Genomic DNA, 26,445 nt, shown 5'->3' with positions numbered 1-26,445 from the left:
CAAGGACTCGACTCGACTCAACTTGGCCGCGCTGGTTCAGCAGCTCTAAGACACAGCCGGTACTTACTGTATTTTGTTGAGCGGTTGCTAAGAAATTTTCCTAAAAATATGGCCAGAGCAGGCTGCAGCATATCACCGGTTGGCGCAACTTTGGTGATACTCATTACCTCCAGGTCCTTCAAACCTGATACTTCCCTGTTATACAATTTCAAAAATGTATGGGTGTCAGTGAGAATATGACCGTTCTTTTCTCCTTGGGAGGTCAAAACAACACAAATAGTACAAGTCATCGTTGAATGCATTTATCCAAAGTGGCTTACTCTTCCAACCGCAACCTCCACGGCTCCAGTGCGTGGTCGCGACATAATTTATCAGTGGTGACCATTAAAAAAGCTTCTAACATGGAAAAAACATTTAATAATATCTCTGCTGAGCCTGAATCCACCTCTTGGCTCCCAGCAACAATATATCAAGTGTAACGGCCCGAAAAAGGAAAAATAAAAATCGCTGGTGGGTGTTATACTCTGTGTGTGCACACGTGCATCAGGGGTCCTGCAAATTATAGGAAATGTTTTGTTTACACGTCTCGGGCCAAAAAAGGTTTGGCGGGACTGCCTTACAGTAACACAGCTACAGATTTTAGCACGGGTGGGCCCACATCAGTGTAGGAGTTTAATCTCGGCGCTTCCGTAAGCACCGCAGAGCCCCGACAGGACAGGCCGGCCGTCTGCAGCCCAGATGTGAAACCTGACCCGTGCCCGGCGCTCCAGCTTGACCCACAATGCCGCTTGTTCCTGAGAGCCGGCTAAAGCGAGACCAGGTGTTCATGACTCACCCTCACACATGTGTACAGTTAACACAACCAGCATGTGTGGAGCTCATTGTGCGGAGAAGTGACTCGTACGGGTAATCTTTCTCACCAGGAGATTTCACTTTTTTTTTTTTTTTTTTTTTGAAGTAGTCTCTCTCCGGTTCGTCTGGTGTCGCTGTCAAGAAAGTAGTTCCACTGTCATACTCTCTGCTGATTCAAATTGTGTTGGTGTCTCGTCACAAAACCATTTTGCGTAATGTGAGGTTTTGTAACCACGAGGGATATGAAAGTTTGAGTTTGACTCAACCCATGTGATAGCTCCTGGGGTCCTTTAAGGACACGAGGACTCCCTGCAGTTTGATCTTGGTGCCAAAGTGGAGCTGAACTTCCAAACGGCACTAGTAGTAAAAATGTATTTATTTATTTATTTATTTTAGCCAAACAGCATATTTCCACTTAGTGTCCAAATTATTACAGTATTGGTATTAGTGATTGGTGCTGCGACGGGGTCTTACCTTCATCAAGTGCTTGTTGACCCATTTTGTGAAGGTCTTTTTCTGTACACGGTCCCGTTCGTCTGGGGGAGAGAGAGGTAGAGATCGTTAAGGCAGAGGCTCAAATGTGCTCCTGCAGAGTTTCTGATCTGAAGATTCATACACAGTATGTATGTTTCCCCTAAAAACAAGGTCTGTCCATGCAGTGTTTCTGAACATGAGCCAATCCCCTCGAGCTACAAACCAGAGAACTACATCTTGAACATGTGACAGCAGCAGAAACAAAATCCGTCCACTGCTGCTGCAGAGACGACAAACTGCGGAAAATGATAAAAGTGACTTTGACGGTGGCTGGTATGCTTCTTTAAGGCAGATTCAACTGAGGTATTCAAAGGAAAGAAAGGTGCCATATTTGTGAATGGAGAGAATGTGTTTTCTACCTCCAACATCCTCAAGGAACATGTTCCACCTTGCAATATTATCGCCGCTCTGGTTTGATTTCATACTTTGATTAGTTCAGCTAAGGGTTTGTCAGGGCTAGACAGACTCTTTCTTGTCCTCTTATCACACACCAGTAGGCATATATTGTGCAATTATTTTTTAAAACCCCAACATGACTGGAAGAGGAGCTTTTTCCTCCTCCCTGTGGCTCTGTAATAAGTGATTAAGGTATCGGTGAGGTCAAAGACAGTCGGCTGTAAGTAATCTAACAAAATATGTGTCTTGGAACAAGAATTGATGATTAGATCTGAGGCCATGCAACTCACTGTTATGGCATTTCAAAATAAAATGAAAATTTATTTATACATGATATGGGGGCAGGAGTTTGGTTGCATGATTTGGATACGATCTAAGCATTATTTATTTAGCAGAACTGATCGGATGGAGAAGGAAAAAAAAAAAGCAACCAAAGAGGACAACATCCCGAGGTGCCAACGCCCATTTCAGCGTGGCATTGTGTCGATGACTCACATCCCCACTCATGACTGGTTCAGATCCCAACCTCAACAGAGAAGTGGAAACAAAAACCCTAGCACCAAGCGATTAATAATACATGTCATCAGGTCATGCAATCAATACCCAAACAGAAGAAGACAAAAGACGGAAAAGCGAGATCAATGTGAAATCGTCCTGGCAATGAAGGGTGGTATCCCGTAAAAACAAACCGAAATCCTGAATAAACACATGATAGTTCAACCCAATTAAGACTTTGATGTTGTTTGAACTAGACACCTCCACTTGTCTGGGCCATCAAATGAGTAAGAAAGGATCAGCAAAGACAATCCTGTTTAGTGCATGTCCAGTAAAAACAAACCGTGCTAATCCCTCTTGAAAGTTTTGCTTTTGTCTGCTGGACTTTTGTAGCTTGGAGCTGCAGACTGCGCCATGAATGATGCCTTTCATCGCCCGAGTCAAGGAGACTTTAAAGATGAGGTGAGAGATATCAGGTCTCCTCAAAGTACATTTTTGTTCTTTGCACTTGGGCTGCGCGGTATTGACAAATCTGCTGTCATTCTTGTGCTGAACATATGACGTGAGCTGCCAAATGTGTTTTTTTTTTTTTTTTGCCTGAAGCATTTTGAAGAAGATCATTTTTCTAGAGAAAATGCATCTTTACACAGATTTTTTTCTCCAATGTGAAACTGGATTTGTAGGCACTAAACTAGAACACATTGTTTAGACGTTCATTAAAAAAAACCAAACACTTAAACTGATGACAACTGCAACCTTTAATGATCTGGGAAAAGCAGTAGCCATAATGCAAATTTCAATCATTTCAATGATCTTTCAATTATTCTGTATTTCTACTTCTGCCTTTGTGAAAAGTGCAGATTTTGCTCCGGTCAGTGGTTAGACTGTGAAGCTTAAGTTACACAAAGACAAAATCTCTCATATCTTCTGCTGTTTGGTCCGTCTCTCTCCTGAATATGGGTGTCAGCATAGTTAACCAATAAAAAGAGGAAAAGCCGTGACATATCGAGGGGTGTGGCCCGTTTGATAAAAGGGAGGCATTAGGAGACCACAGGCAAAATTAAGACTCCACAAGATGAGCAAATTTACACATTAACTACCATCTACTTATTAAACAAAACACAGCAGAATGCCACAGCAGAATGATGAAGACTTTCAAACTTGTATGACAGATTTTAGGTTTAGTGAAATTAAGCTGTATGTCCCAGTCAGAGAAGGGAACTGCACAGGAAAAAAAAAAACACATGAAAATGTCAGGCAGTGCTACTGAAAGAATCAAAGATGATTACAAAGCTCTACCTTTCCTGTAATCCATGGACTTGAGTATCCCCTGGTAGCAGGAGTCCTCTATGAAGACCCCGTCACTACTCACACTGTCAGAGGAGTAGTGTCTGAAGCTCTGCTGCATCGCCATTCCACTGCTACCGTGGCGGCGTTAACTCAGTGATTTAAAAAAAAAAAAAAAAAAGAAAAAACAACAAACAGAAGTCTATGCAGGTTGAGAGGCGACGCTGACTACTTTATGATAAACTTCCACTTCTCCTTATTGCCCAAAATGCTGCTTCACAGTGAGGGAGCCTGCAGTTAAGTGGGAGTGTTCAAGCCACTGATTCAGTTCCTGCACGTCTTACTCTCTTTTTTCCTCCCTTTCTCCGTTTGCTGCCTGTGACATTCTATGCCCTGTCTCCTTGTTTTTCACCAGCTCTTGCAAAATGCCTGCCTGCAGGCTACAATGTCAGAACCTGTCATTCAGCACAGAGCGGACTGTGCAGGGAAGGAGAGGGAAGATTCTCGTGGCCCAGCCCGGCCCCGTGCACCCTAACCCCGCCCAGCACACCCCACCCAAGCCTGCTGTGACAAAGCAAAACCCCAAACCAAGTGCATCTCCCAGCCCAGTCACTGGAGGAAGACAAGGGAGGAGAAGAAAGCAAATGGTGTACTTACATAAACTGCACTGGGTATATCAAAATACATACTAATTCATTGATTTTAAGTGATTCTGGACAAAATCAGCAGTTAATTGCCAAAGATGACAACTGCATATTATTTATTTATTTATTGGTGTTCATAAGGAAAGTCACTTCTCACTCACCCCTGCTCTATAAATGCAGATGTTCTGTCTCACTCTTGTATCAAATGTCACCTCAGTGTCGTTTCTTTTTCAAAGCGAGTGAAAAACATCCCAAACAATTAGAGAGAATGATCGCTAATGTAGAATAGTGGGCATCACTTTATTTGGGAGCTCTGCAGAAACTGTGTTAGCACGAACTGAACATCAAGCTACCGGTCCCAATGTGGAGTGAGAGGCGGAGAGGCAGGACGGGCCACGAAACGCCACAGGACTGAATGAAAGACCTGTTCTTGAACAGAGGAGACCGGGCCGGGCCAGGCCAGGGGGGCGCAGAGCGAGGCAGCAGGACTGTGGAAATGCGTCCGCAGCCATCTCAGGACATGGCGCGATGACGAATGAAACCTTGAGTAGGAATGTTTTTTTCTCCATCAGGACACAATTAGAGGGAACCCGCTGCTGAGGGCTTTGTTTCCTCAAGTGAGGGAGAGACGGCATACTTTGTGTGTGGGGGGTTTGCAGAAGAGAAGAAGCAGGAAGACTAGAGGCATTTTTACATGTCTAACAAAAATATATCGTGTCAGATGAAGGGTTTATTTCAAGCGCTTGGTTTGGACAGATGGATTTCAAATCTTATGCCAAAGCGTCTGTAGAGCCCGGTCAATAAGCAGGGAGTAACAAAAGGCAGACTAAAAAGGCCGCAAGACTGTCGCCCAGCATCTCATACGAGAATAATCACACGGCTGCAGCAAATCAGTCCGATCACAAAGCGCCTATTGTGTCTGTGGATTGACTGCACAGCTCGTCTATGTGCACGAGCACTAAAGCAATGGAAGATTGTTAGGTCAGCATCTGTTTCATATAGTAACACTATTTAAACAGCTGCACTCCTAAATCTTCCGTCTTCCCAAACAATGTGGTATTTCACACAAAATCTTAAATGGCTTCCGATGAATGTGAGTGCAGGGGCAAATGATCCAAGGTGTAAAATCTGCAGTCCACGCCAAAGTCTCCACTGCTTTGGATCAGCACATTCACATTGCCGCAGATGTGTCCCACCTCACCTCAAAACCTGTGACACCTTCCACCTTTAAAAGCATCTATTTTCCAAAAAGATGTTGACCCAAGACTATATGAGAGATTTTTTGCATGCCTTCTGAGGGAGGCGGCTTGTTGAGACACGAGTAATCGGTACTGCTGATACTACACCTTCCCCACAGGCTTTGGCCCAACTATAGACTGGTATAGTGTATGCCTGAAATTAAACACTTGACCTAAAGATATTCCTTGTGGTTACTAAGTATAGCAAGCAGCTTTAGATTCTGTAACGTCACCTAAAGGCAAAGTGAAACGTGTATCAAAGAATGTCACGCCTGGTGCAAAAATACACTACGCTTTACATGGAAACTGTGTCCGAAAGTGGCGAGAACTAGTTGCCCAGAAGCTCATCAGCTCCAAACTGAAAACATACACTTGCAAATAGTTTCCTCTCCCTGCTTCAGCTGCATTTTTTTTTACTGCTCCTGGACGGCTTTTCCCACATCCAAAACAACTTAGAATTGTGAGGCAATCGAGCATTGAAGTGAGACTCATTTAGATTTACAGTCTAGTGTTGTTTGTTTGCATCACACTTGCAGAGAGAGAGGCTTGAACCCAGTTGCTGATGCAGAGCTAATGAGGGACAAATGCAGAATGGACGACTTCTAACACTGGTGCAACTGCATGATACGAGGTGACAGTATCTCATTATGGCATGCAACAGTTTTATGAAGTAATTATAAGAGTATTGCAAAAGAGAAAAGTCCTCTCCTTCAAACACTGTTGGGCATTTTGAGAGCAACAGCAGGCTGGCTGTAACACACTGAGTGAGTGAATGTGGGAATTTTTTTCCCCTCTCTGTTGCAGATAACAAAAAGAGATAAGCCAAAGCAGTAAGAGCTGATATGAGTTATATGATGACAGTTCTGGCGTGAGAAGCATGTAAGTCTATCCATTCCTTTTCAGGGTGTGCCCATACTCCGCGCAGACAGGGGGAGCCGCCTCCCTGCGATAACACCCCAGCCCACCAAGATATCTGTATCTGTGTGTGTGTGTGTGTGTGTGTGTGTGTGTGCAAGTGACAGCATGCAGTGTCAGCCCCACTGAGGACAGGAATGTTAACAAACACTGGGTATAATTTGGCTCGCAGGTCCTGATTGGATTTATGATGGAGGAACGGTGGAAGGAATCTTGGATGGTTCAGGGAGCAACTTGGCCCAGGTATGGAATGGAATGGCAGCCCCAAGGCATCATGGGGCAGATCCAAACTGCACAGGCAATGAGGACCTCATGAAAATATGCATGACTACGTTAAACACTGTTATCTGTTGTCCATATTATTACGGTGGTATTTATTTCTCTATATGGAAAATATGGAAAATAAACTTCACAGTGAGCAACTAAATGACACAGATTTGGAAATCAATGTGATTAAAGCAAAATTACTACGGCAATATATCGGGCGCTGCTTCCCATTCAAATTGCCTTTGAGGCCGTCCATGTTATGTGTTTTTCTTTACCAAGCATAAAGGGACGAATTACATTAAATCTCCTCGAAAACGCATTGCAGTGTGAGCATCATTTGCAGAGAGTGTGCATGAAAAAAAAAACTCCATATGAAACCAGTTAGGCACACAATGTGTTTACTGTCTTGTGGTTATGAAACTATGATAAGTGAATAATTAAGGGGGATTAGGATCTTCAGAAGTGACAGAGGAGATCAATTAAACATGGGGAGAGGGATTTAACAAGCAGCGCTGGTTGTCTCCCCCTGCTGTTGCACTTTGGCCACTACAAAGCAAGATAAGCGCTCCACCTGTTTGCATTGATCCTCGAGGTAGTGATTAGTGACTCCATATAAACTGAATAAATACACCAATTCCCAGTCAGTTTTGTGAATTATTTACAAAATCTGAGTTTGTGATAATCTACTACAAGGCCCTATAATGTTTGATTCATCACAGACAACACTCCTCTGCCTTGTGCGACTGCCTCTGAGAGAGAAAGTCCAAGTACACCAGTAGCCGACAGTGTTGACTCATGTTAATGGAGAGTCACTTCTGATTGTGGCTGTTTGAGACGGGTCGCCATGGCAACATACCAAAACAAAAGAAAGCTGTGTGCCCATTAGTGCAATATTTATAGTGAGTGCCTCTGGCCCCAAACCACTGGAGAGTTGGGGATTTTAGTAGGAAAAAGGGAACTGCTCCATAGCGGATAATTGGATTGAATAATGTCCATCAAAACACACAAACATACAAATTTTTTCCTCAAATTTTTTCCACAAAAAATGAATCTGTGAGAAATCACTGTAAAACATCTTGAGAAACAAAGCTTCTCCCTCAGTGTATTAGTGTAAAACTGGTGTATGAGCAGGGAAATCAATTAATTTGTCGTATCAAAGGCATTAAATTCACTTTATAATGCAGTTGTAAGACGTGACTAAGCATCATCTGCATCTGCTATCATTTTTCAGTTGTCCACCTGGAGCTCAGCGGCACAAAGTAAACATGCACTCAGCCATATCATTTGTCAACACTGAAGGAAATCCTGGCCTCTTCAGAGGTAATGTAGTGATCAAGAGAAAAAGGATATGGTAGGATATGGTGACATTTTTCATTCTATCATTTCATAAAATGGTCACTAAAGTTGTTCCGAACCATTTCAGTATCAATCCTTTCCATTTGAGAGAAAGGAACATTTTGTCCTAAATAACAGCATCCATATGTTAGATAGACAATGAGTTAGGGATGAAGAAGTGGGGAAAGTGAAACCATACAACAGTCATCATAAAAAGCGTCATTGTATTTTTTTTTTAAGGAGATAAAGTGACTTTTTTAAATGACCCTCTTGGAGCCCCACTTTGTTAATCACTGATAAACAATACTGCTCACTCCATCCTAACTGGGCTGTGACCTCCGAGGCTTGCTGGTATCCATTACTGCTGGCACGGAAAAGGTTAATGTCATCATCAGTACCCAGCAGCCCCTCCCAAACTGAACTCCTCCTCCTGCAGCCGCTGAGAGATGGGGAGAGAATGGCCGAGCGGTCGGACCTCCAGCTGCTTACCTGCACAACACATCCTGCTGTACAAATGGGAGCCGACTTCTCCGCAGCTCATTTCGTGGATGAAATTAGCGCGTTGATAAATAAATCCCTGGTCTCCGTGCCAAGCCGGAGCCGCGGCGCACACCGTCTCTTTGGCCTCAGCCATCCTGTGTGTGCCGCGGCGCGTAATGCGCAGCGCGCTGGACTTTCAGGAGAACGCCCCCAAACTTGAGAGAAATACGCGCGGTTGCAGCCCCCGACTCCGCAAAACTTTTCTCCCTCTCCTATCCGAGCCACATGGAGTGAGGCAAAACACACGCGAGGGGCCGTATCAGATAGCAGAGTCAAATCTTCTCTTTCTCACAAGCCCGGCCCACATTTGTTTTCTCCAGCGACACGAACAAGAGAACTCTCCCCTTCTCCATTTTTTACGCGCCTCTTATCTGCCGTCGCCCCGGGACACGGCGCTCCCGTTAGGTGCCATTGAAATGCTCCCGTGAAGGACATCCCCGAAATACCCCGTCCAGAGGGCTACATGGACTGCATGAGCCCGACACGGGACGCCTCTATTTTAGTATGACGGTGTAATTTCAATGCCTCCCCAAAGATTACATAACGGATGTTTTCAGATTGTGAACCAGACTAACTTTTGGCAGGATAGAACATATCATATGTAATTGTTACCACCACTAACACACTATCCTCATGTGTAATTTCTCCTTATTTCCATTATCTCACAAAGTGACTTCACATAAGGGCAGAGCGCCTTTGTGTGACAGTAACAAGCATTTGCCCATGGGTGATAAATTATACTTTCACGACAGCTGTGAGTCATAAATAACTTCACAACAGAGGAGTCTTGTTTTCTTTCTCTCTCGCCATAACAATGAGAAATATTTCACCTAGAACAGCAAGTTTTGGCACATTTTCAAATCAAGACAGTAAACACGTTTCCCCCACAAAGCCTGTCGGTGCAGTCTGATGTTATGGCAGTTAAAAAGGGGGGCGTTTCCATATCGTAATCTGACTCCGAGATATGATCTAAACCATAAAATTCAATAACACAAGTCCCTTTTAAAGTTATAGCGGGGGTAATTATTAAAAGAAAAAGCAGCCACGTGTTCTCCCAAATGTATTTTAATTCATTAAAGAAACAACAAATAGGCTGTGAATTTCCTGTGACAGCAAAGCAAAATATCTGTCACCGATTAACCCCAAAAAAGTAAATGTAAAAACAATATAAACATGCAAAGAAGCTATTTTAGTTGTAAATTGCAAAACCCCAAATATTTTCACTTATCCACTCAGACTCAGTAGTTACTAAGCAATTTGCTAGTCTGACAATCCCATTATGAATTTACATATTTATTATGACATGTATTTGCTTTAAATATCTCTAATTGTTCCCCTTTAACTGCATGACTTAAGTAAAATTAATAAAGAGAAGCAACACAGGGTAAAAAATGATATTCTTTGTGGAGGTTTTAAATTTGAAAAACAGGCCGACATTTCAGTTCAGCACTATTGAAGGTTTGAGTCATAACTACTGAGTCTGTCTGATAAATTCTGTGCACCATACCTCTGCTCTTCGGCAGCATTCAAATTTTATAGAAAACTACAAACAATATTTAAGACCATGAGAAATGAGGTTATGATTTTTAAAATTCTTAGCACCAAAAAGAAACTAGATTGATCTAAAGCTCCCTTAACTTATCCTTATCACCTAAAAGAAACTAGATTATTCTGAGCCCTCCCTTTAGTTATCCTGGATTAAGACATGGGTTGATGGAGGATGCAAGTCCAGATTTTGCCAGAGGTAGTTGGTGATGTTTCCCTGAAAAGAGCGAGCCAGATTTGTTGAGAAAGGGCGTTGACGAGACGTGCGCAGCTGGTTCTTCACCCTATGAGACATAATCGACAGAGCTGAGAGGCTGTTCCACTGCCTCAACATGGCATCAGTAACAACAAGCATAATGCATCGTATGACAGAGGACATGCCAAGACGCTGGAGAGGTTAGTGAACCCCCGTGTGTGTGTGTGTGTGTGTGTGTGTGTGTGTGTGTGTGTGTGTGTGTAGATTATTGTGGAGGCCATGTGAGGACACGATGGGCGTGCATTGTTTTCAACATTGGTGTCCTTCACTAGCATCTTTTTCACTTTTCTCGTAATGGAGAGTGGGCGGTCCGGCCTCGTCAAGTCTGTTATTAGTTATTCTGAAGGCTGCAGTGACAGGAGACCGGAAAAATGAGTCACAGCAGCTCAGCATGAGCCAGAATCTGAACCCATTCCTACAAAGTATGTGCCGTGTGGTTTTGGCAGATGCAGCCACCGGTTTCCCAGGGCTGCGTCTGTCCGTCACGGACACTTGATGCTGCTTTGGGTGTGGCTCCTCGGACCGATCGGGCCAATTTAGTATTAGGTTTAAATTGTAAAGTCAATGGCTCTCTTTAATCCTCAGAGTTTTCACAGACCATCGTAAAGAAATGTTGACGGAAATCTAAGGCAGAAAAAAGTCAGTGGAAAAGAGGCGATATGATGCTGTGCCAAGATAAAAAGTCGTAAATATGTGTAAACCTTTATTGCTGCCTTACAGTTAAAGAGAGGGCATTCAAGGAGAGGCTCGAATCAAGGGAAAGCCACTCGTTTAGGAACAGCTCTGATGTTCCTTCGGTTTGCTCCATCTCAGGAAATTTCTGAGCAAACACACACAGCCCAGTCAACTGTGACCGTCTGGAAACACACGCGGTGCAAATGACTCTTGGGTCGTCCAAACACACACACAGACCTTAAGATTCCTTAAAGGTCCTGGGGATCAGCCTGGGACCTTGTAGAGGAAAAGCAAAGGCAGCTACCGGTTTGTTATGACCGTATCTAAGACACACAGACGCCCGAGCGCAGTGTTGAGTTTACTACCATCTCCCAAACTGTGTGTGTGGCAGGGCCAGGGACATCCACTGGGCTTTTTTTAACCTGGCTCTAGGCAAATCCCTTTTACCCACTTTCACCTTCCCCCCTAAGAGAATTACGTCAAAGGCACCTTGGTGCTCTGGCAAACTGCAGCCTTTCTTCCACAAGTGATCTTAGCCAGGTTATGTCCCCTTTACGTCAGCCAGCATGTGACACACACACTTCAGATCTTTGATTTGCACTAGACCTACAATGTAAATAGTAACCGTGCTATCAGATGGCCGGTAATCTGATGCAACACCCGCCACTCCTGATAAAAAATACATGCATCAAACAACGCACAGACTGTGATAATGGAGTATTAGCGTTGCCTGAGCACAGGGTGTAGGTTCATTGTCTGCACTGCAGCAAGTCCAGTGCTGAAAGCAGATCTCCTCACATGCAAAGCAGCTCAATATTGACAGAGGGCAGATAGCAGCCGGTCTAGTTTTGCAACGCAGTGTTTGCCTGCAATTTACCAGTCAAAGCTCTCTACAGGGCGACCTTTATTTGATCAGTATTTCATCTGTGCAAGCTAGTCCGCAGCATACTGCTCCGAAGATAAAAAAAAAAAAAGAAGAGCTGTCACGTTTTTTTGTTGCTGTTGTTTGAAGCCTAAGCGTGGACATTTTCCTTTTTACTGACTGTACTTTACACAGTCCTGCAGGTGTGTCATTAACAAGGTTATCCCTCAACACTATACCAAACACAGGTGAGTCATTGTTGTAGAAGCTGCCCTGATCTACCTGAGGTGGAAGCCGTGGGTGGGTGTTGCTTGACTTCCTGGAGGAGGGACTGTGCTCTCTATTATAAAGATGACTGTTGATAATAAACCTGTCATGCCTGCCTTTCCTAAACCACAGCACCTGCTTCAAAATGCCATTTCAGGATTGCGTGCATCATATCAAAGACTATTTTCTACCCCCGTTTGTGTACATGAAGCTTAAGGCCCCACCTTTTCGCAGGCAGAGCAGCTGTTAGGGTTTGCTCGGCACCGGCACCGTCCAGGTGGAAGAGAGTTATTGTCTTTTCTCTTACGTGAAGTTGCCGAACAAGTGAGAATGCCCGCCTGCTGAGCAAGTTTCTCATAGCATAAATACTTTCTGCAGTAAAAATAACAAGGATAATAATAATAATAATGGTTAAAAAAAAAAACATTGTCCCCTGTCGACACCCCCAGACAGTCTAACAACCTGTAATTTGCCCCAGGGCGTGGCTCGTCGGGTTACCTGTGAAGGTATGCTTGACAGCGTCTTCTGTGACAGGCTGTGTCAACAATAAATTACACATCAGCGTCTGACAATAAAATCCACGGCTTTGGAGAGATAACCTTGAGGCTGTTAGCTGAACAAAACAGATTGTGGCCCCCATTTCACAGGAAGAGATGGTGGGTGTGTGATTGGTACATGTTTAACTACTGCTGTATGCATTCCACAAACCAGCTTGTTGAACAGGCTGATAAACAAAGTGAGAGTAACCATAGCTGAGATGACAACACTGTGAACGCAGCAAAAAAAAAAAAAAAAAAAAAAAAAAAACTCAGCATGTACACATGTAAGAGGTCATTTAGTCTGATAACATCTTGTTTTTACAAACAAGGGAAAAAAAATCTACCAATGAGATGAGATAAACCTGAAACAAGTGAAACTGCATTTGAAACAATCAGGATCATCTCATCTTACTGGAAGATTTTTTTTCACTTTCTTGTTTCTTGGATTTGAGACTAAACGACTTGCCATCAAGGACAAGTTTGCAGTGAAAAATCAAAGAATATCGCTCAGTCACACGAACAGAACCTAACCCTGAGACAATTCAAATCTGTGAAAACATCAAAATAATTTTCACGAAATGACGCAACAACTTTCCAGAGACTCCTCGAAGGAAGAAAAAAAAAGACCAAATCAGTGCAGTAGAAGAGCAGAGCTAATGCTGAGATGTGCAAGTCCTGACGAAGCCAAAACACTCCAGTCGACCAAAATACCCCAGCCCCCTACGTCATCACATTGCAAACCAGCATTTACGGGGTTAACTACACCATCTCCATAGGGCAGGAAATTGAGACGGGGAGTGGGGGCAGTGAGGGAAGAGACAAGAAGTGAGCGCCACAAATGCACAGACCAAGGGAAGGCAGAGACAACGGGATGAAGAAGTATTTATTTGCGCAGAAAAAAAACCCTTTAATCTAACTTCCTTTAAGACCCGCGGGACAACACCGTACCGTCGTCTCTCCACAAGTAAGCCCTGTAGCGACGCTTTTCCAGCTTTCTTACCTTGCCTCTTACGCTGTCTCCACTGCCAGACGACGATCAGAGTAACAATGTGGCCCACAACCACCAGGGTTGGGAACACATTTCCAGGGGGGCTTGCCGGCATCGGGCCTGGGACAGAGTGGAGAGACACCACAGGCTCCAGAGACAGGTGGGACGGCCAGGGGGGTGAAAGGTGAGGGGGAGTGGAGGAAGGGTGCGGGGCAGGGGGGCGCCTAGGGGTGTGGTGCCATCCCGGACTTTAAAACCCCAGCAGCAGCCAAGTTGCCCACGACTTTTACGAGAGAGAGCAGAATGAAAGAGCACCCCTCCCTCTTTTTTCCTCCCTGTGACTCAGTCAGAAGTCACCAAGCTCCCTCCCTCCCTCCCTCTTCTCTCTCTCTCTCTCTCTCTCTCTCTCCCGTTTTCCACTCAACTTTTCTTACACAACTCCCCTCTCTTTTCCATCTACTGTCCTTTTTGTTGTTTCAAGCTCACAACTGAGTCTAATTCCCCAGCACGAGCAACACTGCAGCCCTGATCACGTTGAAAAGAAGTTTCGTCCTGTTCTCTATCTGAAGTGGCTCCACTGGTCTGCCCTCACAGGAAGATTCGCTGCCTTTCCCGGTGCTCGGCTGGCTCGCTGCAGCCTATCTGCAGGAGTTAATAATACATGAGGCTGTTTTGTGTAACACACACACACAGGCACACACACACACACACACAACACTCTCACTGCAGGCCAGCTTTGATAAGCAGTGCGACTGCAGGAAAAGGAGATACACCTTGAACGGGAGTCAAAGTTTTCGACTCATTCACTCCACAGAATTTTTCTCCTCTTTGCCCAGTAAAGCCCCTTGCAGTTATTTTCCATCGTGGTTTACGAGTCATAGCTCATCCAAAGCCAACCCCCTTCTCTCCAAATGTTTATACTAAAGCCATGCTTCCCATTATATTTTCCCCTTGCAGAAAAAAAACAGTTCACTATCCATTCATTCTCATTATCGAACTTAACTATGTTTCTCAAAATGCTGATTGCTTCCTTATGTTTGGACAGCACAAGCAGAGCCTATAAGCCTCCCAGAAGCCTGTATAACTGGATCATGTGTCACCACACACAGGGCTTCTTAACCCTCGTGTGTCTAAATCAGAAGTCGCGTTTCATGTTTTTCTAGACAGCCGATTATTAAGACAGTAAGCAGCTTTAGGGCAAAATGTCTCTTCAAAGTGGACCGAGGCAATACTGGAAATGTCACTCTCAAGTTTTTATTTTAGTTCACCAGTGTGTCAAACATCTATAATTACAACTTGCTTTCTTTGTCACTGTGTCATCAGTAAATTCTTCCGTATTCATATCATCTGATTCTTGGGTTAAGCAACGCTCCTTTTGTAATCAGTGCTCCATAAGCTCATGTGGGTCAGCTCTCATTTTAGAACTGCGCTGTGACTGCAAGCCCTTGACATTGGAGGGTATCTTCTGTCACGAAACAAACCGTAACTCCTGACCTAAGCTGCAAAAGTGTACACACATAATACCCATAGGCATCAAACGCCATCATCAAAAGCATCGTGCTGCGGGCAAAATGATATCACTGTCAGTATTTTCTGTTACCAGAACACGGTTGCTGTAAACTTTGGTTCAGGCACAGCAGAGAGAGTGTGGCTTACATCCTTAATGCCATGCAGAAACCCAACACCAAGGCCAGTGTCACGGTTGCAGAGTGATGGCTATGCAATGCCACATGCAAACCATGTTCCATAAAAAAGCAGAAATATTCCCTACAGCCTAGACCTCAAGCCACATATGGCTCGAGTTGTGTCCGTTTGAATGCCGAGGAGAATGTCGAGTGGCATTTGGCTTATAAAAAAAAACTATGGCAGAATTACACAAAGTTAAGTCACTAGATTACTGAATATGAATTATACCTCAAAAGAAAACAGATTGTAGATGAGAGGCTGAGGAGACGTGATCATGAGGTTTTGACAAAGTCATGCTGGCAGTGTTTGGCAGAACACACTGAGTGAGACCTTAGATGATCCCTTTTGGAAAATGCCAGCTTAATCCCCCAAAGCCTTGAAAACTAGTAAAATGAAAATGAGTTGCAGCGAACAGTGAACAATGGGACTACAACCAAGAGAGCAATACAGATGTCTGGAATAAATTCATTCCACCACTCCTTCGCGGGAGGAGTCCGCCCACTCCTACTCTCTTCACATGGTATGCATTTGCTCAGTGAGTCCCGTACTGAGATATAGGCGCTGCGTTCTCACATGCAGCCTGTACTTAGAGCCGACCACTTAACTACAGTCCCGGTCCTTTTTAGATCAGATATAATGCCAAAATAATTAACTTGGAGTCACACCCAACATCCTCAGAACAGCACAGGTACGTTTAGGAAAGCAATGACAAGAATGTCAGCAATGTTTTTAAACCAAAATCCTTCAGATTAACACAAACATACTGATGATGGGAGTGTCAGTGGTGGCATGCATCACAGAGGAAACCAACTCCACTTTGTTTAACCACCCATGGAGCATCACTAACCACGACAATATAAATCCTAAAATGATCCATTTCTGTAAAAAAAAAAAAAAAAAAGAAGAAGAAGAAGAAGAAAAAAACCTACCATGTGGCCGCGGCACACAGAAACAACAGCGCAAGTCCATCTTCATTCAGCGTGTTCTCATCATTTAGGGAAAAAACTGAACTGCCAAAGAGTCAAAGCTGACCTCACGACACAGCACGCTGATTAAAACCAGGGGGGCGTGCTAAAAAGCCATGAAAAAAAGAAGAGCAAAGGAAAGGCTGGGAGATAAAGAACTAGGCAGCCTCGCAAGTTTAGGTTTAATTTGTGAGGCTTTGTGCAGTGGAAACAGCACTGCTGGTGTGTGTGGTGGTTTTCTGACGAACACCACTGGATGGGGTCCATGTGCGGGGCTGCACAAATACCGAGGGACACATTCATTTTCTTACAGCATGGAGACAAAGAGCGGAAAACATGATTTTCGCCAGCTCGCTACTATAACAAAGGTTTCACTGTGGAGACCATAATAGGTTTGGGGGGCAGTGCGGCTATCTCTGCATCTCCACAGGATATGGAACTTCAAATCATGCTGTCTCGGACAATTAGAGCCGTCTTTGATTTAAGGTGGCAATGGGAACAGCTCACAGGAGCCCTGGCAGACTGTAGTAACATTGGAAAACAATAGAATAGTCCAAATTTGACATGTTGGTCTTGCTTCCATGTGGCATAGCACAAACAGTGCTTCTGTATGAATGTAATGCTTTGGACCTGCCTACATCCCCTATCTCATAATAGTTGTGAACAGTTATATCACAATTTTAGTTAAGTTCTCCTTGTACTACTACCACATTGCACTACCAGTTATCATACACCACCAAAAAGAAAAAAAAAGGAAAATGTGTTTTTTTAAAGACATATCATTTACATGGCTATACACTGTTTCATATTAGAGCCCACCCAGGCCACCCGGGACTGATGCCCCACTACGATGCCTCGCAATAATCATGTATGAGGGGCAGGGCGGCAGGGTGGGGGAGCAGCCATTCAGGGGCTTTCTCCCTGCTCACACCCCCTGGATTTAGCACCAGCGAACATGATCCCAGCCACTTCCAGACAGCGTGGGTGGTGTTAAACTCAAGGTCTTCAACAAAAAAAAAGTTTTGAACTATGATTTTCCTCAGTCTTATTCTGCAAATACTGCTTCAACAGTAAATACAGGGGGAATGCATTGGAAATCACAATACACTGTTATGCATTATTATAAATTCTGTTTTAAGACGACTTAAAACAGTGTGTTGCTGCTTCTTCCACAGAGCCATAGCCTTTTTCCCTATACTGTTACATGATACACTGGCTGTGAGAAGCACACCCATACCTGCTCCATCCTCCTCACTCCCCTTCCCTGGTCGAGACTGATCATTAAGTATTTCTGTGCTGACACCTCTTGGTAAGAAGAAGAACTGTTCCAACATTAAATGCTTCCTACCTTGGCCATGTTGAATCAAAGTCTCCATGAAGTCTCTAAGATAATTCATTTCCACCGGAGCTGTAGTTTTTCCTTGTTGATTTTTTCTTTATCACTACATCACACTAAATGTAACACACAGAGATGTGACACAGTGAGTGGCTAACACTCCTCTCAGTGTGCTGCTGTTGCTACTCCATTGAGGAATAGTCCCTCTAAATTTTGGAGTTTACTTTCACAGAAGGCTGGGCTAAAACTGACAGCGCTGAAGGCCAGACTAAAGGTGGCAGCTGCCACATGTTCTCATCTGGACTGCTTCTGCTGCTTCGCCCTTCTTGCGGAGGCATACAAGCAGGAAAAGGAGTGTGGCTTAATTGGACTCACATTTCCCAGTCTCTGCTTAGTCATATATCAGCCCTGAGAATGGAAAGTTCTCAAGCGGGCTGTGTATCAAGGTATTGCCTGAGCCAGTCAGCTTTTAACGTTTAACACGAGTCTACAGCAGAAATACTGCTCTGTAAATCACCATTTTAGTTTTTTATTATTCTGGCTCATATAAATGATGCATAAACAGCAGAGCTAAAGTATTTCCAGTAGAGTAGTTACTTTCCCAGCAGATGGCAGTGGTAACTCCATGATATATGAGTGCACCTAAGTCATCCCCACTGGAAACACTTGTTTTAACAGTGTGCAAATACCAGCAGAACAGGAAGCACATGGATATTGGGGGTACAGGCTCTGTCTTTAGTGTCTGTTTGCATTATAAATGCAGACAGAAACTTCAGTGGCTAAAACCTCAAATCCATGGATACATTTGCAGACACTGTAATGTCTGCAAAACTGATTCTGTAAAAGCTTTGAAAAAAAAAAATAGCCAAAAGCTAAAATATATAATTAAGGGGAAAACTACCTGCAAATTTCATGTTACATAACCAATACATCAATTACATAATTGCATAACTACACATTACATAATTGCATAACTTAAAGTATCCCAAGTCCCTATTTTTCAATTTTCTTTGGATTGAACTTTAGTTAGGAGATGTTGAGGGATGAGCTTTTGAAGGCTTTTTTAGTTTTATATACTTCTGCTTTCATCAAGTATCTCCATTACCAGGGGGGATTGCTTAGGCTGTGCTGCTTCAAATAAACTAAAAATAACAAATAAAATAACAAATTCAAATGCTGCATTGAGTTATACTAACTAGTTGAAAGCAACAGGCTCACATTATTAAGACCTGCCAGTGTTCAGACTTCATGAGCCCTGTTGGCTTCCTTTGCCACACGGTTTGTGTGGGAGTAAATTACTACTCTCTTCCCTCCATAGCACTGAGAGAAGTTTACATCCATGTTTCCAATGTCTGTTATCTAACTAATTTAACATCTATATAAAACAGATAGCTACATTAAAAATTTACTCTATAATCCAGTACAATAAACTATGATAAATCTGTCAGAGATAAAAGGCTCTAGTTATATTAAATATATCGCACACCCCTTAGTCACACTAATGTCAAAAAACTGGACATGCAGGCTCAATGGCAAGTATAGGCCAGTGCTTATCTGCATGTGCTTTTCTGTGTGCATGTGTTATCCACTGTGTACAGAGAATATTTCTATATCAGTTTGCCTTGGACAAATAGAAATAGGTGCTATATAGAGATGATTCACAGTTTTCTTTTTGGTACCTCCCTTAACACTATCATAATGGGAAGCCAGGGACAAAGAAAGCCTCTGTAAATATTTGCAGCGTGAATAAAACAGAACAGACATTAAGCATCACAGGCCACACGAAAGAGCAGATGCAAGGGAGGGAAGTGGGGCTGCATGGGGCAACACATCTCAGACTGAAGCTCCATGCCATATTGATTATAGGCAAAACGTGGTAACAAAACAGCACAAAAACACACAGGCTCAACAAAAGTACTATGCAATTGTCATATGCTCGTGAATGTTTGTGAATTGTAATTCCAGTTGAGTTGCATATCGGTGGTTTCGCTTAGTTGCACTGTGATATTCAGTCAGTAGGTGAGTGTGAATGGTGAATGGTGAAGCCAAATGGGCATATGTTCAGTTATAAAAAAAAAAAAAAAAAAAATCTCCAGCCTTTTGCATGTCCTTTGCACACATGATACATAATGTTAGCAGTTATAAACAATACTGAAAGACAAGTACAAACAGTACAATAAGGCTAAAGGAATTCAAGATGCATGCAAGATGTCACGCATACCAGAGTTAGATAAGGAAGTGTTAAATGGAATTCAAACTTGTTATAAAACTTACACTTGCCATTCAAGCAAGCCGCAGGTCAGAAGCCACAAGCATAATTCTTCATGCATTATAAATAATGATACATAATTGGATGTGTGGTTATTGTTTAGCTGTATGGAAAATGACAAGACCATTACTTGTATCATGAGTAAATTAAATGATTCTGCTTTCACTCTCACAGATGTTCCTAAACACAAACAGTGGCCATAGCAACGCCCAGACTGTCATTAAGGCAGGAGAAGACAAGAGGGAGGAGGAGCAGCAAGAAGAAGAGGAGGTGAAACAACTAGAATAAGTTCAAACCTTCGAGGGAATCAGGCCAGACCTTCATGACCTCCTGCTCCACCTCAGGGTCCTCTGTGAGGAAGTCCCAGTCTCCCTGAGGCAGAGAGCTCCTCAGGGCAACTACTGGGCATCCAGAGGGGACAACAGGGACAGGACTGTCTGCCTCGAAGACTGCACTCTCCTGCTGATGAGGCCCAAGGTCAGAAACCATGTCAGACACCAAAAAGGAGGAGGTCTCTGTGACGACATGAGACTGAGAGATGACTTTGGTAAGAACGGCCTCTTCCACCACCGTAGTCACTTGATGAGTGATCGTCATGCTATGGAAATCATCAGCAACGGTGTCATAGACCACCTGTGGTTCCTCTGTCAGCTCTGTGAAGTCGTCTGTAGCTGGAGGTGGAGGGGCTGTTAAGTCAAAGTCAGAATGAGACTCCATCGTGTCAGCTTTGGTCATTGGGATGGAGGCCTCAACCTTCAGTTGTTTAGTGTCTTTCAGCATCTCAGTCGCATCACAGTCATCTGGCACCTCCTCAGCAGTGTTTTCAGGGATATTTTTGACAACTGCCATCTCAGTCATGATCACTTTCTCAAGAGCATCTTCATCTTGCACATCCTCCTCTTCTTCAGAAGACTCCTCCATCTTTGCCATGATCACTTCCTCAAGAGCACGTTCCTCCTCTTCTTCCTCTATTTCCTCAGAAGACTCCTCTATTTTAGTCATGATCACTTCCTCAAGAGCATGTTCCTCCTCTTCCTCCTCTTCTTCCTCAGAAGACTCTTCCATCGCAGTCATGATCACTTCCTCAAGAGCATCCTCCTCCTCTACTTCCTCCACTTCCTCAGACGGCTCGGCCATCTTAGTCATCACTTCCTCAAGAGCACGTTCCTCCTCTTCTTCCTCTGTTTCCTCAGAAGACTCCTCTATCTTAGTCATGATCACTTCCTCGAGAGCATGTTCCTCCTCTTCTTCCTCAGAAGGCTCCTCCACCTTAGTAATGATCACTTCCTCAATAGCATGTTCCTCCTCTTCTTCCTCAGATGGCTCCTCCATCTTAGTCATGATCACTTCCTCAATAGCATGTTCCTCCTCTTCTTCCCCTTCTTCCTCAGAAGGCTCCTCCATCTTAGTCATGATCACTTTCTCAATAGCATGTTCCTCCTCTTCTTCCTCAGATGGCTCCTCCATCTTAGTCATGATCACTTCCTCAATAGCATGTTCCTCCTCTTCTTCCTCAGATGGCTCCTCCATCTTAGTCATGATCACTTCCTTAAGAGCCTCTCCCTCCTCTACTTCCTTCACTTCCACAGAGGCCTCCTCCATCGCAGTCATGATCACTTCCTCAAGAGCCTCTTCCTCCTCTACTTCCTCTTCTTCCTCAGAAGGCTCATCCATCTCAGTCACAATCACTTCCTCAAGAGCATCTTCCTCCTCTACTTCCTCTTCTTCCTCCTCCTCGGAGGGCTCCTCCACCAAGGGGAATTGTTGTTGGTCTTCCTCTACAAGTTCACTAGTGTCAACTTCAGTTATCACCTCTTCAATTACCTTAACAGGTTCCTCCAAATTTAGTGTCTGCACATCTCCTATTGTTACTTCTGCAATCAGCTCTTCTGTGGGCTCCTCAATTACAGCCTCTTCCACCTCCACATTCACCTTCATTTTATCCACCACAGAGTCAGGCTCTTCAAAAGCAGCAGGTGGTTGAACTTCAATCTCCTCAACTACTTCTTGCACTACTTCCTGCAATGGAAGCTGAGCCACCAGCTCTGCCACAGGCATCTGTCTGGGGATCTCTGGTATAACTGGAGCAGCAACAGGGACTGATGGTAGCTTGACCTCCTTGACTGGGGCAGGATATCTGTTGGCTCTCTCTTCTGGAGGGAGATTGGAGATTCCAAAACCTTTCCTCTGGCCCTCCTTCACCTCTCGCTCCTCTCCTCTGTGGAAACGCTGGCCTTTCCTGAAGAAGGTCTGAGTCTGAACCCCAGGCTGCCCAACTGTAGCACTCGGCTGGTAGGAGCCTCTGAAACTCATTGGAGGTCTGTCAGATTGGCCCACCTCGTCTCCAGCTCTCCTGCGACGGTAACTCTGACGATCTGTCATGGCCTCCTGGCTCTCTTCCCTATACCTGGGCTTTGGGACATAGGATGTGGGGCCCTCCACAGTCTGGACTCGAGCAGCGCGGCGCATCACATCGAGGGTCCATGTGGGACGACGCACACGTTGCAGGGAGGCAGGCATGATTTCGGGGGGAAGGTGCAAGTAATCACGGAGGTACACAATGCCCTCGTTGGTAAGATAATAATACAAATGTTTCCAAGCAAATGTTTCTCTGACGTAGCCCTTGGATTTGAGAGAGCCCATGGCACGAATCACCTTCAGGTTTGTAACCACTTTGAGGTCAGGATGCATGCACTGCGGACGCTTGTCCTTCTTCACCACCATGACACCATCACGGAAGAGGAGCTCATAGATGGTCCTCAGGTCTGCTAATGGCATTACCATTCCAGCCACCATTTTGACGTCTTTATTGTTCCTTTAGCTCTTGATCAACTTATAAAAACAAAAAGCACAACTGTCATTCTCTGATACACAATGAGGGGGCCAACTGCCATAAATATTTCTGCCTACTGTTGTATTGCCAAGTCATTTCACATGCACTACAATGAAACCAAAAGCACCTGTCAAAATTAGGAAATCTTTCGTTCTGAATCAATTTTATTTGCAACTAAGAAGGTTTTTGTCTACCAAAATAATCTGAGTCAGCATGGAGAAAAAGCAATGCCACAAACCCCTCCTACCTTTCTCTGTCTCTGGTTGAAAGAGAAACAGCCTGGGCAAGAAGCGAGAGGGAAGAGAGGGGGAAAATCCGAGGGGGTGTGTGCACACAAGATGCAAAGAAACCAAAGGGAACCAAGTGGGAGAGGCAAGCAAGAGAGGTAGGAGTGACACACCTCCTGAGCAACAGAGCACATGAGTTTGTACACTGTGTGCCTGAGGGGGACACCCCCATTACTGCCATGACACACCCACCTTTAGGCAGCCTAAAGCAGAATGTGAAAGATTCAGCACATGAGCAAATCTCATTTATTGTATTTAAGATATAAGAAGCTGTAAAATAACATCGCCATACATTCACTCATCCTCAGTTCAGATCATCTTAGACTTGCTGACACTTTTAGAAGCCTCTTTTGCAATGATCAGGGTCCTGTAAGTAATAAAGTCGTGGTAATGGGCGACACAAATGTACATTCTGTTCCCAAGTCTTTCTGAAGCTTTGAGTCATCTTAGAATGGCCGGATAGCTGTCCTTACAGACAAACAATGCAACATGCAAATTCTTATAACTGATTCACAAATGTGAATGCCGTGTTCAAATGTATGTCTGTATGAGCACATCTGAGAACACTATGTCCTGCTGGATGAATTCTTCAATGTTGCATAATCCTGTACAATCCCACACTTTATATTTTTATGAAAGTAATTCATCTTTTCCCTGAGAGAATACTACCATTGCAATAATGGATTAATCTCCCACAAAAAAAAAAAAAAAAAAAAAAAAAAAACACCCAAAAAACAGACTACTATTCTGTCAGTGGCTAACAGGGGTTTTATCAGTGAGGCTGTTATCAATCAAAAGTTGAGAGCTTACTTGGCAAACTAATGAAAAATCTTGTGAGATGAAGGCACTGTGTTCTTCATGGTAGTTTGTGGTTATCTTTTAATTAGTTCATAGTCAACTTGAATATGCATGTGGCTGTTGCACTTCAAATATGCTGCTTACGGCATGAACAAGTAAATGCTGGAGAGAGACCAAGTTGCCTGTTAAACTAGTCTGAGAAGACATTCAGAATCTGGCACATGTGAGCCGGAGTTAGAGAGGTGATTACTGGACTATAGCAGGAAACCAAAGCAAAGTACTAATCTGTTACTACGCTGTCTGCTTACGAGTAGCGCCCCTTGCAGCTCTGGTGGTCGTGACTCCACTCGGAGGAAATTCTGAACAACAAACTGAAGCTTGGTTGTCAAACAAAGTTAAAAAAGCTGAAATTAGTCATGATAACTACGGAAGGCATTGTTTATCTGTCTCCATTGTTACCTCTGTATCTAAGCCGAAATGTTTTGACCTAAGAGCCTAGTGGAAAGGTGGGCTACCTGTTACTGAATTTTATCATTTACCCTCTGTGATAGATGATTCAGTTGCTTTGATATCCAGCTATGACAATTCAGAATTTCTTATCCTGGGTGAAATTATTATTTCTTACCTAACCTCTGATCATTAAGGGGGATCTGCAATAAATTAAATCTCACACAGCTTATTCCCCTACTTGGCTGGATCTGAAAAATGCAGGAAAGACCACGCTGTTCTTGAGCAGTAGACCTCAGCATCATAAATCATCTAATGGTGTTTTTCCTCTCAGACTTCAGTGACCACTGCCCAGCAGCCTCCGTCCACGACACAAAATAAGATAACAAGATAATAAGATCCAAACCGCATATCACTGTCAGAAGGAATTTCAAACACTGCTTGATTTGTACCACAGTGATATTGGTTTGATAATGGTTATGTGCAATTCCTGATCCACGCTTGGTCTTTGATTATTTTATGAGAACATTTAATTCCATGGCAGACAAGTATGAGCTTTTTAAGAAATTCAGAGTCAAAAACAGGAAAAATTATTGGTTTTTGATCAGAAATTGCTGCAATGTTAGATGAAGGGGACGCTGCCTGGCGCAAACAACAAAATCATAATGGTAATAATAGGTGGCAATAATGTCTGACTGTTATTCAAAATACTAAACTGACATTTCTTGTCTCTGCATTATCTGAACACAAAGGAAACACAGCAAATTTTTGAAAAAATGGTTAATTCATTATCACATCATCCTACCCCACTGTTACCCGATGAAACTGTTCAAGGCTCTACCACTGTCACAGCTGGAGAGAAAACAGCCTCTGCCTGTGTGATGCATTCAATGAACACTTTACTGTATCGGTACTGAAAATGCTGGATTTCCTCCACCTGTGCCTTGTTGGGCAAACCTGGGCACTCAGACCTTTTCACTGAAGCTCTTTATGAATCCTGAATTGCTGAATGCTTTTTGTTCCACTGATCCAAAAACAAGCACCAGTTATATGACTATGAAGGGCAGAGGAGAGGTAGCAGTTACATTTGCATGAAGCTAAAGTTAACTGTCAATCAATCCCTGCGGGTTTAAGAAAGTAAATAGTCTGCTGCTACAGTACGTATTGGAGAACTTATTGGGAAAACCAGTAGACACTCAGCAGGCTGGCACTGCAGTGCTATAACACACACTGAGCCGTCAGCATTCATTTGGGCATAAACATGTAAATAATGGGCTTGTAATACATTTTTTGTTTTTAAAGTTGCTAAAATGCATACTGCATGGGACTGTGGTCTAAAAGTGTCCCTTGATATTCTACACAGACGTTGAGTTTAAATTCTGCAGCACTACTCAGCACCTTAAAGGCAATTGCTGAAACTGGTTGGGGAGTATTCGTTTTCCCAGAAGAAAAAATCCTGACTGGGCAGTAACGAGAGAGGGAGAGAGAGAGAAAGAACGAGAGAGAGAGAAAGAGAGAGAGAGAGCGATACTGACTCATAGCATATAAAAACTTGAAGCTAGGATTAATGCATGGAGAGTATAACAACTGGTAGTTGCTGTAGTTTAACTTAAATAAGCCTAAAATAGGATATTCCTTTATTAATTAATGAAATAGACTATGTGATGCAGTACAGTAGACCAGAGGTGGAATGAGTACTACAAACTACTACTGCAGTAGAAGTACTGTTACTTTGCTGATATTTTACCTGAGTAGAAGTACTGCTGTAAAAATCTCCTGCAGTAAAAATAAAGAGTGACTGAGCTCCTTTTTCCAAACAGTAACTGTGTTAGCTGTGATCTTTTCCATGCAATTAGAAAAGGAGGAGAGAACACGCTGCAAACTACATTCTTTTAAAGGGACATTACACTAAACTGAACTGAATTCCACATTTTTTGCCAGTTGAGTCTAAGTGGTCGGCACTTCCATCGACCATCTGCAGTGTTTCATCGGGCAGCTTTTATTGTGAAATCTGGAAACGACTAAAAGTAGAACAAACAAAGTGGAAGTAGATTCCTCTTCTCATCTCTGCTGACTGAGCTTTTATTGTGAAAGGTTCCACAATCTGTCGCTGATCATTTTGTTCTCTGTAATGGATCTGATTTAAAATGTAGTGAAGAATAAAAGTCAAGCAAAAATCAACTGAAGTA

The 26,445-nt window shown here is 43.5% G+C and overlaps 1 protein-coding gene across 6 annotated transcripts in view; it reads right to left on the bottom strand.

The window, feature by feature from the left end:
- pleca (plectin a) overlaps positions 1-13,884 on the bottom strand; it is a 55,425-nt gene extending 41,541 nt beyond the window's left edge. For 2 of the 6 annotated variants that reach the window (XM_030063391.1, XM_030063392.1), the window contains exons 1-2: positions 8,453-8,904; positions 1,327-1,388 (exon numbers count right to left, since the gene is read on the bottom strand). In XM_030063391.1, the coding sequence (XP_029919251.1) occupies positions 1,327-1,388; positions 8,453-8,597 (207 nt within the window). In that variant the 5' untranslated portion in view covers positions 8,598-8,904. Of the gene's footprint in view, positions 1-1,326; positions 1,389-3,576; positions 4,002-8,452; positions 8,905-13,647 lie in introns of those variants that run through there. The other 4 variants (XM_030063396.1, XM_030063395.1, XM_030063393.1 and 1 more) reach the window with 4 other exon arrangements.
- Positions 13,885-26,445: the final 12,561 nt, after the last annotated feature.

The sequence above is a fragment of the Myripristis murdjan genome, chromosome 11, assembly GCF_902150065.1.
Source record: "Myripristis murdjan chromosome 11, fMyrMur1.1, whole genome shotgun sequence".
Classification (NCBI taxonomy): domain Eukaryota; kingdom Metazoa; phylum Chordata; class Actinopteri; order Holocentriformes; family Holocentridae; genus Myripristis; species Myripristis murdjan.
This window is presented reverse-complemented; position numbering and strand designations above follow the sequence as displayed.